The sequence below is a fragment of the Protomyctophum bolini genome (assembly GCF_963924005.1).
Source record: "Protomyctophum bolini genome assembly, chromosome: 8".
NCBI lineage: Eukaryota > Metazoa > Chordata > Actinopteri > Myctophiformes > Myctophidae > Protomyctophum > Protomyctophum bolini.
The window spans coordinates 37,156,434-37,176,096 of NC_137869.1; the positions used below are offsets into that span (position 1 = coordinate 37,156,434).

General features: G+C 42.7%; 1 protein-coding gene across 3 annotated transcripts in view; it reads right to left on the reverse strand.

The window, feature by feature from the left end:
- The window catches only part of ect2 (epithelial cell transforming 2), a 46,464-nt gene that overhangs the window by 22,959 nt on the left and 3,842 nt on the right, over window positions 1-19,663 (reverse strand). For 2 of the 3 annotated variants that reach the window (XM_080771117.1, XM_080771116.1), the window contains exons 4-15: window positions 16,891-16,989; window positions 15,441-15,620; window positions 14,004-14,093; window positions 13,714-13,821; window positions 12,464-12,537; window positions 11,274-11,404; window positions 9,539-9,654; window positions 7,771-7,833; window positions 6,924-7,146; window positions 4,017-4,141; window positions 1,363-1,482; window positions 1,125-1,193 (exon numbers count right to left, since the gene is read on the reverse strand). In XM_080771117.1, coding sequence (XP_080627243.1) covers window positions 1,125-1,193; window positions 1,363-1,482; window positions 4,017-4,141; window positions 6,924-7,146; window positions 7,771-7,833; window positions 9,539-9,654; window positions 11,274-11,404; window positions 12,464-12,537; window positions 13,714-13,821; window positions 14,004-14,093; window positions 15,441-15,620; window positions 16,891-16,989 — 1,398 coding nt within the window. The remainder of the gene's footprint in view (window positions 1-1,124; window positions 1,194-1,362; window positions 1,483-4,016; window positions 4,142-6,923; window positions 7,147-7,770; window positions 7,834-9,538; window positions 9,655-11,273; window positions 11,405-12,463; window positions 12,538-13,713; window positions 13,822-14,003; window positions 14,094-15,440; window positions 15,621-16,890; window positions 16,990-19,663) is intronic. The other variant, XM_080771118.1, reaches the window with a different exon arrangement.

The following is a 19,663-nucleotide window of genomic DNA, read 5'->3' on the forward strand; positions in this document are numbered from 1 at the left end:
CGGGCTCTCAGGCCTCAGCGTTTGACAAACGCTGAGGAAGGAACAGACAGGCCGAAATGAGTGCTTCATCTTATCTCAACGTAAATTCAAAATGAACCTTTTTACACGCTGATCTGTTGTGCTGCATGCCCAGACCTCACCCCACAGCCCTTCATTTGATCTCTAGAGTCTAGTGCTATAATAATGCTACTGAGAAAAATAAGTTTGCCGAGGCTGGGCAAGATAAGTGTGAACAGCTTCCATTCTTGTGTCCTTCCTTAATAACAATGAACGGAAAAAAAAAAACTATGAGCTGTAGAGAGCTGCATCTTATGCCCAAGGAATGGATTCTACAGTTTTGCGTACAGCTGCAACCACGATGGACAGAGGTGAGTTGGGGTAAGGAAGATTGATGAGCAGGTTTTGGCCGCAGCAAAATAATGAACAAAAAGCATGTTTACATCCAATTACCTCTGGATTTCCTGTCCATCAGATGATAGGCTCTGTAAGGACTAAACTAAAGCCTTTATTGAAACAGCATTTGACATGAATTCTATTTTCTTTTGATTGGTCTCTAGCTGAATACAGCAGAATTGTATTTTATTTTCCACGTACGACACAATTCACTCTCAGTCGTGACTCAACTAAAAAAAGTAACACAAGAAAACAATGTAATGTATATTGTATATACATTTAAATAAAACACAATTGTTTAATTTAGTGATTGAAAACAAAAGTCCATCCAACTAGTTCACAACTAGTTCATCTTTGCATAATCTGAATATATCTCAAAGGGTATTTATTTTAATAGCTTTACCTTTAATTAACTGTCCACTCTCCAGCTTACTAGGTGCCTCCATTATCTATTTCATGGCCATTAATCTTTTTTTTTTCATTTCTCAACCAATTTGTGCATGCCAATTTCATAAAAGCTTCTTCATCTCGACTAGAAAGAAGATAAATAATTTGGTTCCTCAAAACCTCTCATGCTTTAAAGCTGGAACGTCACCAACTAATAATTTTTAACTTGCGCGTAAGCAAAATGGTGTACTAATTGATAAGAGGATAATTGCGATTAATGTGTATACATTACGCAGCTGGTGGCCATGTGAAGGTATGCTAGAGATGTCAATTAATTCACTCACATATTTCTGGATGATGTCTCCCACACTCCTATCCTCAGACCAGTCTGTCAGCATCTCCTCCAGGTCAGCCTGATGACGTTAACACAACATGTAAGAACAATACACATGTTAACCCCACACCATTACATTTGTACTAGATTCCTGTCAGCTCATGTTACTCCATCTACAAAGTTTCCTTTTCCGCACATAGATGTGACGAGCATGTGACAAATAAAACCTCTTGAATGCTGAAGTTTACCTTTATCTTAGAGTGAACCTCAAAGATGTCTGGGATACTGCCAAATATGGTTTTGATTTCCTCTGGCGCCAGGATAGGCCCACCCACCTGGCCCTCTTTCTCCAATGGAACCTTGAATAGCTAATAAAATAAAGGATAGTGATTGTTAATTCCTTGTATCAATTATGTTCGACAGGGTTCCACATCAGTCCAAAGGTACATCAAAATCAGACCCGTCACAAGTGAGCTGTACTGTACTGTACTGTACTGTACTGTACTGTACTGTACTGTACTGTACTGTACTGTACTGTACTGTACTGTACAAGCCCTCCTCCCTGGCCTGTGTGTGTCTGTGCAACAGTGACACTTGGTGAACCGACGCTATAACACTATTTCCGTGCTTGGACAGACCCAGGGAGACACATAGCTGTCTATAGGAGTGGTTGCACACCTCAAAAAATATATATACCTACAATGACAACAAACTGCCTCCCCCTCTTTCTGTCCTGTGCAGGCATAGTATGTTGCCGTTTAACGGACACAGGCTTTAACTGAACAGTGACTGTGTTGCACATGAACTTGTGGGCAAATCACAGTGTGCCATTTCTTCAGTGTGTCTCTCGCTCGCCCGACACCCTTGTCAACCCAACCTAAACTCTAAATACCATTCCATATAAGATTGGATTTGTTATAAAGGCATGTTCTGATGCAAGGGGGGAAAACTGTTTTATATGGTAATTAAGGAGATCTTTGGGGTCAATACCATTTCCCTTGAATGTGTTGAATTAAGAGAATAGCTGAAAGTTGATGTGCTCAATCGTTTGGTTTATAAAACTACAATAGTCATGGGGCAGTTCAAACATGAACATTTTTAATAATCAGCCTTTCGTTCTATTGAAGTCCATTTTTGAGTCGTCAGATTTTACTATAATGTTGTAATGAATATGAATTATATATCCCTATGCTGTAAAATGGGCCAGGTCAAATTATGGAATAGGAAGTGCTATGAAACAGACTCCTCTGTTGTTATGCCAAATACTCCACCAGGAAACTTTGCTTAATCAACATGACTTTGCTGCATTTGTCCTCATTAGACGCCAGCCATACAATACAATACAATAGAGGCTTATCGTTTTTGCCCTATATAAATGTGGTACTATGAAAAAGTCATTAGTGGTGTTTTCCGTTGATGAATGGTGTTTTCCGTTGATGAATGGAAGCTATCTTGAGATAGTAGAACAGTTTGAAGCTGAACGTTAATGGTGGTGTGTGGCTGGAAAGGTAGCCTGCTGGCTCAAGGCCCCCACAGAAAGCTGGGAACAGGAAACACACTCTCACACACACAATTTACAATTTAGCCATTTAGCAAGGTCGCGAATACAAGTGGCCAAAATTAGTTTTCTTCGACGGGTAGCTGGCATCTCCCTTAGAGATAGGGTGAGAAGTTCAGTCACACGAGAGAGTAGAACCGCTGCTCCTTCGCCTGGAAAGGAGCCAGCTGAGGTGGTTCGGGCATCTGGTTAGGATGACTCCCGGGCGTGTACACTATAGAGTGCTACTGTATGTAAAATGTTACCAAGTTAGGCTATGATAGTGTGAAGAGGTTTGTTTTCAGACTACGGTGGAAGATTAGGAGTGAGCCTGCAGTTATTAACACATGTTGTGCTTATAACCACGCCGCCAGGCAAGTAAAATTGACTGAGATTAGGGTTAGGTTTAGGTATAGTTTTACTGAAGTTAAGGTTAGGCTGTCAATCACAGCGACTGACCAATCAAAGCACGTCGACTGCACAACCAGTGTAGGCTTTGCTATGTCGCCGCACGAACAGCACTGAATAACCCATTACTGTATGTCACCACTCACCATAACCTGTGAGTAGCATATATTTAGACTTTAGCCAATCAACATCATGAAGTATTCCGTTCCCATTTTTCTGCAGTATCGTTTGATACTTTATTGTGAAGAAAATGTGTTCTATTGCATTGTATTGTTTGTTGCACCCACACACAAAACGTGTGAACTGAAATGAAAATGGGAATGTACTGTAGCCATTGCACATGCTTGTCATTCACAAATAAAAACTTGATATGGCCGATATAGTTTAGTAGGGTAAACTAAACTGTAATCATTCTATTCCAGGCTGGCCGTTTACAATTCTAGCGCAACCTTTGATAGGGACGCCAGGGTTCAAGTGGTTAAATAAACTGTCTGGATGACTGTAAAGGCAGAGCCGTGGAGACGGTGAAGGTGAAAGCAGTGAGAAAAGGCAATCCTCAAGAGGGCCTCAGGAAAAAAACCTGAAAGATACAGAGTGACAGAAAGGAATGTTGGAGGAGAGAGAGAGATAAGAAGTATAGAAGGCATGAGGAGGAGGAGGCAGATGTCGACATGTTCATGTGGGGCTGCAGCTAGAGGAGAGAAAGACATAGAAAAGTGGAGGAGGAAGAACTTTTAGAAGGGAGACGGTCAGGCAGGCCATTTTCTCCCTCACTGGTCAGCCGTCTGCCTCACCACTGGGAACGGATGATAAGACAGGACACGCACACACAACACACACACTTAATGACAGTAGCGTAGCCTGACACTGTTGTCATGGGCAACCAACTGGCCTACCTATGTGGCATGTGGTAAGAATGTTCAAACCTAACCGCCCACACACACACACGAGGCCCACCTGTAATATGGTGGACAGAATGTCGACGTAGTTGCTCTCTGTCTGATAGAGTTCCTTGGAGACCTGCCACCTGGCAGATTGCTTGACCGGTGCTGGAGTGGAACTCTTAGACGGCCTGGAACTCTCTGGAAGGACAGACGACGACAGGGAGGGGAAGATGGACAGAGACAACGTTGCATGGATTCAACAGCGTGCAGAAGAAAAAAAATAACGACAACGGGAAGAACAGCATCGTGTGAATGATATTGTTCTTACTTTGTCCTGACTGAACTAGTGAATGCAAACGTTTATAGCTGTATATCGTTAATGGAGGAGCCTGTCAAATCAGTTCTCTTCCTCACAGGGCATTGAGGTGCACGGTGAGATGGTGCAATAAAGTGCAATGGACTGTGTGTGTGTGTGTGTGTGGGGGGGGGGGCGGAGAGAAGCCAAGACCTGTGTGTCCTTTCTCATGAAAACCTGACATTACACAATTGACCTCATGTCTATTTACTTACGGTAGTTACTTTCCCACTGTGTCTGGCAGACTAATTTGTCTTGCACTGCCTATATTATGTCAACACTCACAGAGGGCAAATACAGCACGCCTACATTGCTTCCAAGATGGCACATTTCTACCCCAGATGGTTCCAAATTTGCATTTGGACATGCTTTGTGGTTAATTATCCAATGCTCCATAAAGAAGACAAGAGAATGCATCATCCCTCTGTGGTCCAAGTATTATATGGAGGAGAGAAATGAACCATCTAGGAAGTGTTGTGCCTCAGCAGGCAGAATGATTGACATGATCAAATTATAAATCAATTATAATTTTAATTTAAGCTGCAATGATCGGGAGAAATCTTACCCGTCAATATTTACCCGTCCTTTCCTTTGTTCTTATTGGCCATCAGATTAACGTTGCGTTTATACCTAAACTGAGTATTCCAATTTGTTTCTCACTCTATATAGCATTAGTGCCAGTGGATGCAACCACCTGTTGTGCACCCAGCCATCAAAGGTGAGGTTGATTGACGGGATCCAAACGTAATTCAGGTGGAGCATTAGTCCGACATGTGGGAACACATAGTTCAAAAATACATGGTAGGGATGTGGGCTACAACTGTGGCACCAATATCTACTTACAGTGGTTCCCAAACGGTGAGCAGAGACACACTGGTGCCGTCATGAGACCAGGTAAATCCAGGTGTGCCTTGAGATTATGATTTGCCCAAAATGTTTGAAAACCACTGATTTACTTCACAGTTTTCCACCGCGTACTTGATCTGTAAGTAACTATGGCTACTAGACAAGACCGCTAAAATAGCGGCAGCTTTGATGGATCTGACAACTGGAGCTTTTAATGCATCAGTAAATAAGCTTCCACTTCCTGTGGCAACTGAACAAGCAGTAGAGTTTCCCAAAGTCAGGGTCAGGGAACCAGTACGCATAGCAGTTACATGTACAGTATATATATGGAGTGGTATAGGGTCAGCTCAGCTCAGGCAGACAATATTTGATGAATGCTGCATTGCATTGTCGGGGTTATCTTTAATTGAAGTAGCCGCTGAAGTAAACATTGTTAACACAGTTATATGCCAGTCACCCACACCTACAGGAGTGAGGAACCGTGGGAAGTGCCCAGCGCTGCCTGTCAGAGCAGGCTGATTAGGGCACACTTCTCCCGCTAATGCAGTCGTCCGCTTGTCAGTGTTGGCCAGTGTGAGGTCTCTAATAAGGCCGTCTAGAGACCTGGCAATGTTGCACACCCACGATGTATGGCCAGTAGCCACTAAAAGTACATTCTTGATTCTTGCCTCGTCTGTTTCTTTGGCTCATTCGCTTATTATTTGGTTTATTATTAAAACATCTCTCCCATAAAAGAAGAAGGCTGTCTTTTATCAATCTCTCCTTCCTCACCACTGGTGAGGAAGGACAGCTTGGTAGAAGACAGCCTTCGTCCCCAGCCAGAACCTTGCATGTCTTTGCTGTGCTGAAGACATCAAGTAGTCGGCCCACTGGGACAGTGTTGCTCAGGTCTACCCGCCTCTATCTGACTGGGTTTCTAGACAATTCTCTCACCATCCTGTCCAATCTGCCACAGCCTTGCATGGAGACATCAAGCAGCAGGCTCATGGACAGCACACCATTGGTTTAGGAATATATATCAATATCGTGATATGGCATAAGTGTTGTCCTGTTTAATCACTTGAAAATGAGCAAATCTATAAGCTCAATGTGTTTTTGTTATCTTGTAGATCTGCAAATTTTGCCATTTAATTATCCTTAATTTAATCCTTAATTATCCTTAATTTTATAAAGAAACTAATATTACCGTCATAAAATACCATCATCATCACAATATCAATTGCGGTATTTGGTCAAACTTGGTCATATTGCGTTATTTTTTTAGAACCTCAGGTCTGAATGGGATGTATTAAAGTTTACCCATCTTCCACCACCTAATGTGTTCCTGAAACATCTCAGAATTAGGAGATGACAGCGAGTGCTCTCCATATCATCTTCCCCACCGTTCCTCCTCACTGGGCAGGACCCTACGTAGTTTATCTCATTGTATTGACCGTGTTATGCGTCACTGTCGACACATGTCAAGTAGAGGGCTTACGAGACCTCTCCACCCAGACCTCTCCCCAATTGCACACTCTCTGTCTCACCCCAATCTCTCCATCTCATTCCCACTTATCTATCAGGCCCCTGAATGTATTCAACATGTCAAGTAGTCCATCTCTCTCTCCCCTGCCCCCCCATCAACCCCTTACTTTCCCTCTGGGGTAGCCCTAGAAAGGCCTATAACTCTCCCTCTATCGGTTATATCTTATCTGCAAGGGTCTCCTGTCATGTGTCAGGGATGTCGGACGTGTGCAGTGTTGCAGAGCCCCGGGCGGTCTCAACCCTCCCCCTCCTTACCTGCCAGGCCCTTGCACGTGTCAGGGGTGTTGGAGATGTCCAGCAGGGACATGGACAGCGAGCGTTCTGCCGAGTGCCTCTTGGGCGGAGGGAAGGGAGACACCTCGGTGTCCTTGGTGAGCTGAGCCAGCGTGTCGCGCAGGCGCCGGCGCTTGCGGTTGCTGTTGGGCGTGTGGAGGGAGAGGAGGGACACGGCCTTCTTCATTGTGGGACTGTCGGCAGACTGAGTGAGGACAAGGAAGGGGCAGACAGATAGTGAGATACATTGAGAGAGAGAAAGAAACCTTGATTACCTATCATTCAAACTTCAACTACCGGTAATAAGAATGAAAATAAATAGACTCACTGAATTAATGCCAATTAATCAAGATCAGACAAACAGAACAATGTTCCGCGAATCAAGTCCTGCGTGCAGATGCAAGCAGCATACGCAGAGTGATCATACGGTCACTCTGCGGACTCCACCCACAGAGGAGATCAACACCACAGACCCCCTTCAGCAGCCCCCCCCCCCCCCCAAACATTGTTTTAATAATGGATTTGCGTAAATCACACAGGTGCCATATTTGGAATAAAAACGTCGTTTTTCGCTGAAAAGCTACACAAGAGAATTAATTTTAACTGGTGTAATTTCAGTTTCACTAAAGGTTTACTGTCCAATCTAATGGCAGACTAATGGCAACTTTGTACTGCTGCAACCCTAAATGGGGCTTCCCTGTAAAAGAGATCTTGTGTCTCGATTTCACCTGCATGAATAAAAGGTCGAAATAAATTGTATATCGGGGCATATCTTGGCACACACACACACACACACACACACACTAGATTGAATGGTTTGTGTACTAACCTTCTCATAGAAGTACATGGACTCATCAGCCCGGGCATCCATCTGAATGGTCCCCCAGAACCACTAGATCAGGCAGGGGAAAAAACATCATCTTAGTAATATCATGAAAGGGAAAAAATCAATATGCAAGGTTGTACAGGTAGTACACAGCCACAGGCAGGGCTCGACTCCATACTGTACTAGTGTACTCCGTACAGGGCTCGGTTAGTACTAGTTATCGAGTGGACTTTAATGAACGCAAAAGGAATCACGATCAGATGATTTATTTAACATTCTGCTTAAGTGAAAGACATTATGTTTTCCTGCTCCTCTCCATCTGTCTATAATACATCCTTGTAGTGAGACCTAAACCAATTACTTTGATACAGGTCTGTGTTGGTAAATGTCAAGATGGTACTCTGGTGATAATTAGGGTGTCAAGCGTCTCTACGGGCTGCAGTAACACTACTACAGTACTCTACTTCATCTGTACCGCGATGGCCTGCTGTCCGGATGATCACATCAAGTAGTTTGAAACGGAAATATTAATAGGGCAGGCAGTTCTTCAAAGGATTTTTTTTCCTCCAGAACATACATGTTGAACAGCCATGTTATTTGTCCTTAATTAATCTTCAGCTACAGTATAAACGACAGGAAAAAGGCAAGAAAATGATCATCTCTTTTAAACGAATTTAGGATGTGTCAAAGGAAAATAGCCATCCTAAAAGGACAAACAGTACACAGTCCAGTGAACTTGATGTCATGCAAATTATTATGCCCATTCATCACTGGAAAGTAAGAACACACTGAAATACGAAATAGTAACAGCACAGAGGCTAGAGATTCCACAGCTATTGCACCGTTAGTTTGGAAATAGTTAGAAACAAGATTTCATGTTGCAATTGAAGGCAATCAATTGCCTACCAAGCCCTCTGTGGCTTGGTAGGCAGCTCTTCCTTCAATGAATGCATAAATTAACTACAGATATTTTTATATACAGTATACAACATGTGACATTTCGTAAGGAAGTGAACTCTCAACTGCATCTAAAAGCCTGTTAGTACATGCTTTGTAGAGGAAAGTGACCCTCACTTCACACAGGTGATTTTTGTGGTCAACTAGGAAGGAAATAAACCTTTGTTTTTGTCAACTAGACGTTTATATAATGTAAAAAAGAAACAAGGTCAGCAGCAGCCACACTACCTTGGAGACTTTTCAGTAGAAGCCCATGGAACTGTTGGAACTCTCCCAAATATGTCCAAGATACATTATGCCAGTGGTTCCCAAAGCAGGGTCCAGGGAGCCCTAGGGGTCCTTGAGGGAGTTCCAGGGGGTCCCCAGCTAAATTATAGTTTGGAATCAAATGGACCCTTGAGGGTCTGTAACTCTGAGTGTATAAACGGAACCAAATGGTCCTGTTAGGGTCCATTTGTATATTGATTTTACGATATAAACTTGGGGAATCAGAGATAGAAATGCCATTAAAAAGGGGGCCGTAGCCTAATTCACATCAAACTAGGGGTCCTTGAAATTAAACGGGTTGAGAATCACTGCTATAGAGCCGTAAAAATCTTCTCTTATGGGGCTTTTCAGGCATGTCTTTTCAAATGGGGGTCCACGGGCTAATTAGTGTCAATTTGGGGGTCCTTGACATGAAATAGTTTGGGAACCACTGCATTATGCAATATTACTTTAATTCTATTTCCTACGATAGTCAGAAGAAATAATAAAAGTTTAGGGTGTGGGCTCTCTGGAACTAAATTCAAACATGACCATTAACATAGCATACCTCCTGTTTCACCACAAACAGTCTCGTGGAGGGAATGAAGGGAAGCTCCTTCACGGAGCACTCCTCCACCACCATGTGGGTACACTTCTCGTCACCAGCCTCGAGGTACCTCCCACCTAGCAGACACACAAAGATGCATGGATGAACAACAAACAGAATCAGATGTGTTAAAACAACACTGAAAGAATACCCTCAGACATACAGCATACACTGGACAGAAGCGGGAAGTCATCTTCTCGGCAGAAGAATAAAATGGTATCGGCCGAAATTTATTGCGCTACCAACAACAGAAGGATTATTATTATAATAACAAATTATGTAAAGCTGCCCAACTTACAACCACACGATTAAAAAAAATGATTATTCACTCAGTCACTGAAAAGAGAAGGCCTTGTGCAAAGATTATGTCAATAAAAGATTGACAACATTAAGCCTACAGTATATTACAGATATGCAATGAAAACTTTCAATGTTTTTGAGAGTAGATTAAAAGAGAGAAATGTAATTTATATTATAGACCCTGGTTATGAACATAGCCAGGGTTAAAGAAACTGACATTTTGATTGCGTTGTGGGGGATGCCCAGCATGGTGCAGCGACAAAAGGCTTTACCTTTAATACCTTTGGATTTGGATATTACAACTACAGACCACAAGTACATTAGCAATTATCCAGTTAGCCTGATAAGTGATAATCTTATTCAGTCTTTCTTAGGTCATAATGGGCATGAGCCAATTAACCCGATTTGATTGCATCGAGCTGTGAAAAAGATTTTTCAATGAGAAATTGAAACGTTGCCGACCTTTTTGGCCAGCCAAAAGACAAAGAAAACTTTGTCACACTATCAGCAACAGCTTATTTAAGTCATGTCTGGCAAGATGGAGATACTGGATAAAACAACACCCTCCTCACATACACCTTTAAAAACACAACTTCACATCACATCCATCTCCCCCGCCTGAATAAGTGGCACCCCTCCAAATAGAATTGACTAGCCTATTCACTGTAGCACTTGTTCCAAAACCTTTTAGCAAAGGCTCAGAAGAGACATGTGATGTCTCCCCAGACCCCAGGACCTAAACTAGCGAAAATAGCTGTTCTACAAGCAATTTTCCATTTTTTTTTAAATCCATGTTGAAATTCTTTTGAAAAAATGTTAGATTTTTTTTTGGGGGGGGGGGGGACATTTCTTTTAAATATTTTGAAATAATAAAAAACTAAATGTAGGAGAGTGGGGAAAAAAGGTTATATATTACTTGCGATACATACACATAGGTCCCAGACTGCACACTGCACCGCCATCATCATGGCACTTGAATAGTAAGCATGTTACAGTGACCGACGCTCAGCAGCGCAGCCATGGAGTGTCAGTGAGGAGGAACAGTGCTCAGTGCTCACCATGCTTCAGCGCCCTCACCTCCATGTTGGAGGAGACTGCAGTAGCCATGGCAGCCATGGAGTGTCCGTGAGGAGGAAGTGCTCAGCATAGATATTAAAAAATAGATGCCTCATTGGCCGCTGTCGTTCGTTGGAGCGGTGTGTGTCGAAGGAGGGGCGGAAGAATTTATCTTTTCCGGGACTTACAGACCAGAACATGCGCTCTGTGACGCATGCTCATGCTTCCGCGGGGCTTCGCAAAGGAATCTCGGGAATGTTTTGCCCTCCCTTGAGCACATATACGCTCCAGAGCCAGAAAGGGCGTCTACGTTTATAGGTCTATGGTGCTCAGTGCTCACCATGCTTCAGCGTCCTCTCCTCCATGTTGGCCTTCTCTTCGTCTGAGAAACCCAGGAAGCTCAGAACGCAGTCCTGGAACGGAGGCACCTTAAACTCCGTACGGAACTCTGGGTCTCCTGCGTGGAACGATCTGGTGGGGATAGGACGGATGCATGGAATAAAGGCCAAATAAAATCTCATGACTCAAAGGTTAATGATGGATGTTTAGGTATTATGATCATTCTAAACCCCATGTTCCTGCTGTTCTACACAGAGCCAACTGGTTATCTTTAACCAGTTCACAGTTTGAGGCTTTTTATATGGCATTTTTGACACCATTTGTGTTTATGGAAGATTCTGAATGTATTCTATTGCTAGTTTAACAACTTCAAATACCCCTTAATCTTAAAATAACCAGTAAGACACCCGAGTGTGAGAAGCGACATTGCCCTGAAAAGGCGAGGTCTGCCTCATTGACGGCAGACTGCTGGGCGAGCGCTGCCACATGGATTTAATTCTGTACTGGCCATATAAAGAGCATGTCTGGAGTGTAAAGGGTTTGATGAGGTCAGATCAACATTATGGAATGTCAATTCAGCTCCATACAGTATGGAGATCTAAGGGTGGTAGCAGGGACATTCTCTTGAGTGTACAGGGTTTGATGAGGGCCCAGGTAGGGTCGGACCTTCATTTTCAGCCTTGTTGAGAACTCTAGTTTTCGCCGGCTGCACTAATAACTTCAGGAATCATTTGATTCGTTGATTTGACCCCCCACTGGCCCCAGTCCAACCCATTGATGCTGAGTGCCAAGCAGGAAGGCATTGGGTCCCATTTTTAGTCTTTGGCCGGGTCATACCAAAGGCAGGCCCGTCTAGAGTTTGAATGGACAGGTGGGCCTGTTGAGAACTCTAGTTCTCTGCCGGGAATTAATAACTTTGGGGCAGGCCCGTCTAGAGTTTGAAATGTTAATGTAATCAATGAATAAGTCAAAAGGGAGACATCGAAGAGGAAGGTGCCCGACACTCTGACGGGAAATGCTCGATTCCATAGTTAAACTAATGACAGAAAATACAAGCTCACAAAACAGTATGCTTCCGCAGAAGCTCTTCTGTAGATTTATGCATATTATTTAATGTTAAGCTCCCTTGTGTAGTCTTAAGTCAAGTGTAGTGACATTTCAAACTAATGAAAATGCACAAGGTGGACTTACATATCATGCCTCTTCTCCCAGGCTTTAGAGATCCATGACTCCGTGAGGATAGGTCTCCCCATGACCACTGCCAGCTGAAAGAAATTAGAAGTGAAATGGAACACAGGGATGGAGAGACGGTAGAGAGGAACAGAGGGAAAGGGAAAAGATTGTAAACGAGGTGAAAACGGTGACCGGACAAGTCGCTGGGTAATAAGACGAGGACTGGAACATGGCAAAGAAATAAACAAACGCAAGCGACAACTCTAACAAGCGATAAACTAAACTCATTCCTGTCACAGTTCACAGTGCAAAAATCTCGCCAGTCTATTTCCATTACTTGTGGCTGCCGTGCGACTCATAATCACAGACAGGTACAGGTTTTACAGTTTTTACAGAAAAAGAAGGCTGTTGTCAACTTCAAACCGATGCTATTCCTGTTCATTTACAAATCGTATGGAAAATAGTTAGGACTGCCTGTCTAAAAAAAGCATTTCATTCCCCCGTCTAAAAAAAAGCATTTCATTCCCCGAGCTAAACCTTCACGGTTAATGATGCAGAGGCGGAAGTCAGAGATGTGTCGGCAAAGAGAACAAACTAAAAAAATCTGAAATCATTGTGTGGTAGAGACACTTAAGACAGTAGCTACTGTAGCACAAGATAATTGCGTTAAACGAAAGAGAATCAGTGAGAACATGAAAACGATCCATTTATCAATCTTTCTATCTGTGTCTGAGGCAGAACGAGAAACCGCCCGTCTAACCCATTTCTTTATAATACTATAATTAACCAAATGTCTGAATGTGTGTGTGTGTGTGTCACCGTCACTGCAGTAGCTCCTCACTGCCTGCACCAATCACTCCCACTTTTCACACAGGCATTGACCATAATAATATGGAGGGCGTAACGAAGCCCTTTTTTCGATTTTACACATTAATGATTAATAATGAATTTATTAGTGCATTACAAATGCGAAACGGGTAAGGGCTAGTACAATCCAACCGGGGACCTGAATTAGAACTTTCAGAGCCAGTGGCACAACACAATTGAAGCTGAAGTGCAGTGCTTGCAGCATCTCACAGACCCAATTTATCTCTTTTCTTTTACAATTTATCTCACAACTAAAGACTGCAGGGGAAATGCAAAATACCTATTGAATATATTACAACACACCTGTTTCATATGTAGTGATGCATGTCAAATTCCCTTTGTGTCATTATGAAAAGGCAGAACGCTGAACAAAAACGAACACCGTAAAGTGTGCACCAGACCTTGTATTTCTCGCCGTGAGTAGAGTGGGCGATGAGATGCGTGACCTTGGAGCTGAAGTCCTTCCGAATGCTCCCGCCCATGTGATGGACAACATTTACCAGCTTCCTCTACGGGAACACAGGAAGAATGACAAGCTCAGCACCAAAAGAAAACGATGTGCACCCAATAGCCACTTGATTAGTAGGACACTTTACCCAGTGGTTCTCAAAAGTTTTTATATCAAGGACATAAAATAATACACCGTCAGGGTTTTATAATTAACAGACTGTTGTGTCCAGGGTTAACTCACCAGGCGCTCTTTGTCTCTGAACCCGGTGAGGCACAGAGAAAGGTTGAGCATGCAGGTGGCGAACAGTGGGCGGGGGGAGAATGGTAGTGCCTGGTGGGGGGAACACAAAACAACAATGAATCAGTACAGGGACCAACAATCACAGGAGGGGGCAACAGTCTGTTCAGACCTGGGTGAGCCAGCCAGCAGCACAGCGTACAGTGTACTGCTGTACAATTAATCAAATTCAGACACCTGTGCAATCTCATTTTGTGAAGAATAAGTGCAGCAGTAGTTGGCTGTCCAATTCATTTAGGTTACTCTTATGATTCTGCTATGAGAGAGACTTCAAGAGGTTTACAGTAAGTCAGCATTTTGATGTTGTCTGTTTAAAGCCACAGTAGTTGGCTCCAGGTGCCACATTTTGAAAGTAGTAATGTTCAGCCGTCAACCACTGTAGACATTAGATGAATAGTTAAATAGTGTGAGAATCGTCATCTCAATTCTTGTGGAGGAACATGGAGATTCACATTTGAGCAAGAAGCAGTGCAGCACAAATAATACAGTGGCAACACTAAAACTAACTTTATTGTGCCTGGCCAGGCTAGGCTAGAGGGTGTAAAGCAAATAAACAGACCAGATAAATGGCCCGATATGGATGACAAACAGCAAAATGCATTAACATTGCTTCTCCCTGCCGTTATCAACAACAATACTTTGTAATGGTGCTTTATGCTGCAGTCACACTGTGTGTGTATGTGTGTGTGTGTGTGTGTGTGTGTGTGTGGGGGGGGGGGGGGGGGGTATTGATAAATGTGCACAGTGCTCTACGTCTTGTTGATAGCAGCATTGGACACAGGGCCTATTGCTCACTGAGGACATCAGTGTCGTATCTAAACCCTCTGTCAGACAGACAGCACAACAGAGACGGAGAGAGGCTGGGAATTCTCCGTCATCGTGACTTCCGATGGAGCGTTAGTTCGACATGCGGTCAGACTAGCGCTCGAACATGCGCTGCGGTTATGGTTAGGGTAGGGCAGGGCTGTCGGACAAATAATAGTGTCGGAAACTAAAGCCCACAGCCCCACACACGTTGGGAAGTTATGGGAACGATGCAAGTTGGTGTGGGAATTCAATGCATTCCCCACCCCGTTAATGCAATACTTGTTGTGCCCGTTTTGTCTGTTTATCTGAGGTGAATTGGTGTAGATTTGGCAAAAGCGAACAGCAACCTTCGACTGTTCACAGAATAGCTGCCTACAAATGGGCTAGTCGCACCATGTAGTGAGCTTGTAGATTGGCACTACTACTGAAACATTTGTTCTCCAATATATGGATTTGTTCAGTAATTTCTTACTGTAATCTTTTAATTTGTTTTTAATTCATGAAAGATGTTGCTTTTTTGAAAATGTTTTGAAATAACTAAAAACTAAATGCAGGAAACAAAACATAACCCACCTCTTCCTTGGAAGCACATTGTAGCAGCACAGGCGGTCCAATGATCCGCTTGTCCTGTTTATACAGGTCGCTGTAGTCAGGACACTCGAAGTCTGTGAGGACAAAAACGCTCTCGAACTGAACTGAGTCAGTTTGTCCAAAAAGCTCAATGTTGTCCGTCTTCATTTTTGCATTGATGTCCTGAAAACAAAATCCAGAACTAGTGATAAATGGAGATAAAAAATGTAAGAAAAGAGTGCAAACAAAGCTGCCTGCTTGCACACCACACCACGCGTCCATCGGTCACAAATAAAACACATACCGATCAGTATTTTAGCCACACACTGCAATGAGATTTTACTGGTGTCAGTGGAGTATTGGTGTCACAGACAAGTCACAAAAAGAATACACCTGTGCTTTGGCAAATACACATTTTCTTTAAGTTAAATTTGAGTCTACAACTGGCAGCTTGTTAAAGGAAGGTCCATAGGTTTTTTTCCTTATGTGTCATGAATGATAGTTTGATAATTGGTTGCATAATGAAGTCTGTACATACTGAATACATTGATACCCATCTGTTCACTCAACAGTAAGCTTCATTGCCAAAGTCCGAGTATTCTTTTAGTTTTGAGGAAAAAGGGGGGAAAGATAACACATGTACAATCACTCTTTTTTCCTCTCTCTCACTCACACAAACGCTGAAATTGGTCAATGCCTCATGCAACGATCAGAACTGTGCTCAGTGTGCTGAAAGAAGGCGTTAATCTGAAACAGTCTGTTCTGATTCAGAGTAACACAGTTGCTAGCCTTGAATCAATTACTTCAATAACAGGGCAGAAATTAAATTTAAACTACCAGGCAGCAATCCAACGGTGAAATTAAGTTACACATGCTACCTGTAAACTTGGTCATAAAACAAATTTACTTCTAGAAAATTAGCTCTGCCGGGCTACAGAGTGCAAAGACTTGATGCACATTGTAAAATGCATTGGACATGAAATGCAGACCATTAACCATTTAGAGATCACAAAGAAATGCAAGAGGAGAGGCAGCGATGGTCTGGTATGCACACACAAGTTAGAATCACATACATCTTAGCATCTATGTGGCTGTATGTTAAAAAGGAAAAGGACAATTCAAGCTTGTTAGATGCCTTCAGACCTTGCTATTATTTTCAGAACCCGTTCTCGTGAGGACCGCTTGTCCGGGACCGGGCTTCAAAATCTCTCACGTGGACCCATCTTAAGAGGTCTGACGGCATGGACATTTGAGTGCACCACTATTACCTTAATCACAGTGAGTCATTTACCCACAAATCCACACACCATCCGTGACGTGATCATGCACAGCGGGTGAGTGATTAAAACAGAGCGCTCTGGGTAAATTAGCAACATTTTCCCAGCGGTGGTCCCAACCCGGAATCAAGTCATTTGCCCAGACAGAAAAACAGACAGACAGGTAGGTACTGTACCATATTGACTATAGATTTTATAACCAAAGTCTGCTCGCCGTCCGGCTCGCCGCCTTTCTTTACCACCTCCATCTTTAGCACCTCCATCACTCTGACGGTCTGTAAAAACCAAGCAGCAGGAGCTAGTCATCAAATACTGGACTGAGAGAGACGGAAGGAGTAACAGTCAAGAGGAAGAAAGTGAAGTAAGGGGATGATGTGTATTTGACGGGGATGAAGAACAGGGGGAGGGTGGCATAGAAAGAGACGGGGGATGAGAGCCACTGAAACAGTGTAAGCCAAAGGGGTGGAACTGTAAGACTGAGTGGGAATAAAGAGTAGGGGCAGGGATAGATTGACGGCATTAAAAAGATCAGGACAGAGGGATAGAGCCAGTGACAAATGAACACATAACAGGGGAGGGATCTGTGGGCTGGGGTGGCGGAGAGACCAGACAGGGTTCAGGAGGGATAAACAGAAGAGAGAAGAGATCGGCAATTCGGCACCACCGCAATGGCCTGAAAGGCAGAGCAGAGAGGCTAGTCCTCTTTTTGTCCAAGCGATGGCTGGTCAATCTGGGGAACCGCTGACAGATCCGTCTGTGGATGTCTTTGTGGTTTGCATGCAGCAGCACTGCATATTGGCAATAAGAGATTGTTTTTTAACCCATTTTCGACTGAGGTCGATTAAAAAAAGGCTTCTAAAAAAAATCTGAAAAACCCATGTGTGCTCAACCTTTTTCATGTCAAGGACCCCCAGAATTATCTTATTGGGCCACGGACCCTCATCTCAAAATATGTAGTTCCATGGACCCCCCAGAAGCAAATATTTTAGTTAAAAATGTTTGCTCTAAAATATATATTCAATGATTTGCGCCACATTTTAACGAAAGTTAAATCTCCCAGAGATAATGTCTGCACTCACTCACACTAGCCCCCTCAAATAAAGTTCTGTTAACTTGCAACACTCTGCTCCTTTACAAATAATTTCTTCTTAAGTCAGTGCAGAGGTGAAGTTGGGGTGATAGAGACAAAAAAAAGTTGGCAACTAAAGATTTGGTTTGGTATTAGGTATTGCAACTGTCATGTACCTTTAGCTCTGTCAAAAATAGGGACCTTGGCCAGGCTACCCTAACAAACACTACAAAGAACTGATATGCAATTAAGCAAAATTACACAAGTCTTCTTTATCGTCATTAATGCACACCTGCGGTGCCGTAGGAAGCCTAACCATTAAAACTAAGATAATTGCCGGAAAGAAAATTCAATGACAGATGTAGCCACTACGACCACAAATATCGCAAGAAACTAGCTAGCCTAGCCACCGAGTCTGCTGTGCTTTGAGAGAAAAGCACGACTGAATTCTGTTTTGATTATCCGTGCTATCATCGTGGTTTAAGCACGACTAGAAAGCCGTTTCAACCAATCAGATTGCTTCCTCGAAACGACCTGTTGTATAATCAGAAATCCTCTAAAGCTAGAACTATCCTTATTCCTCCTAAAGTCTGGTTGGGTCTGGGTCTTGACATTTTTGCATTCACTTTTGAAATCACCCCCTTTAACAAAAAAAGGCCCATCTCTAACCAGCAGAGGAGAAATTCATAACCATGATTATATGAACGTAACGCCGGGGAGGTTCACCGACCAGCCACAGCCAGCATTTTGAAGAAGTACGGTAGCTACAATTGAAGTCAACTACAGTCTGGCAAGTTGCAAGGCTCCACGGGGTACAAAATATTACACCCAGTTTATCTCTACAAGGCAGGCAGGTGTGTGTGTGTGTGTGTGTGTGTGTGTGTCGGGGAGGAAGAGAATGTGCATTTTTCCCTTAGTTGAACAGCTCATTTAAATGTTTCATAGGTCATAAATTGTCCTCCAAAAGGACACAAATTCTAGTCTAGTCTTGAAGTCCCTATTTTGAGCTATACACAATTCAAGGATACGTCTCAAATAACCTTTTTCATGCTTTGGATAGTTTTAGTACTACTAATGTTTAAAGTATAAAGAAATTAAGCATCTGAATATTGAAATTACGCTTAACAGCATCATAATACTTGAATAATCAAAAATAAAACCTATAAAAAACAATATATATTGTGCATGTACATATGTGTTTTTGAAAGTGAAAACTGTATTCTGATCGTGGTCATTGATAGTGTTTGTTCACTAACAGGGGTCTCCTTCAGGTCTTTGGTAAAGAGAAAATACATTTTCAGGTAGTTATAAATTTCATTAAACCAGGAGACACGCGCACAAAGCTTATTTATCAGCTCCAGTTCCAATTTTGTCTGCTCATTTATTAGTTTCATCACTTCCAATTCCAATCATTTATAATGTATTGTGTACGAGTTATCTCTCGGATCTCTCCTGGTTGGATAAAATTGGTATCCAATAAAAAACTAAGTGGAAAAAATGAAAATACATTTTATTTTATTTTTTCAGGGAAACATTCATTATTGAACAAATACTCTGATTACCATTTGTAATATAGAGCCAGTTAACACATAATTAAAATATATCACTTAGCTTTAAAATGTTGTGGTATACCGCATTACTAGCAACAGAGAAGCAACAATGAAACACTGACTCAAAAGTGATCATGTTAAAACAACGAAAATATAAACCAAAACAAACGCTATATGATCTAACTGGGCCATAGCCGTGGCTTAGTGTCCTATTTCTCAAATCTAAAGGGATGTTTTTTTTTGTTCTCCTCAGATCAGCAGTGTCGACAAGGCCAGCATACAGAGGGAGGCATGCCACGTTAGGAAGGCAGTGGGCTACGGCCTGGGCCG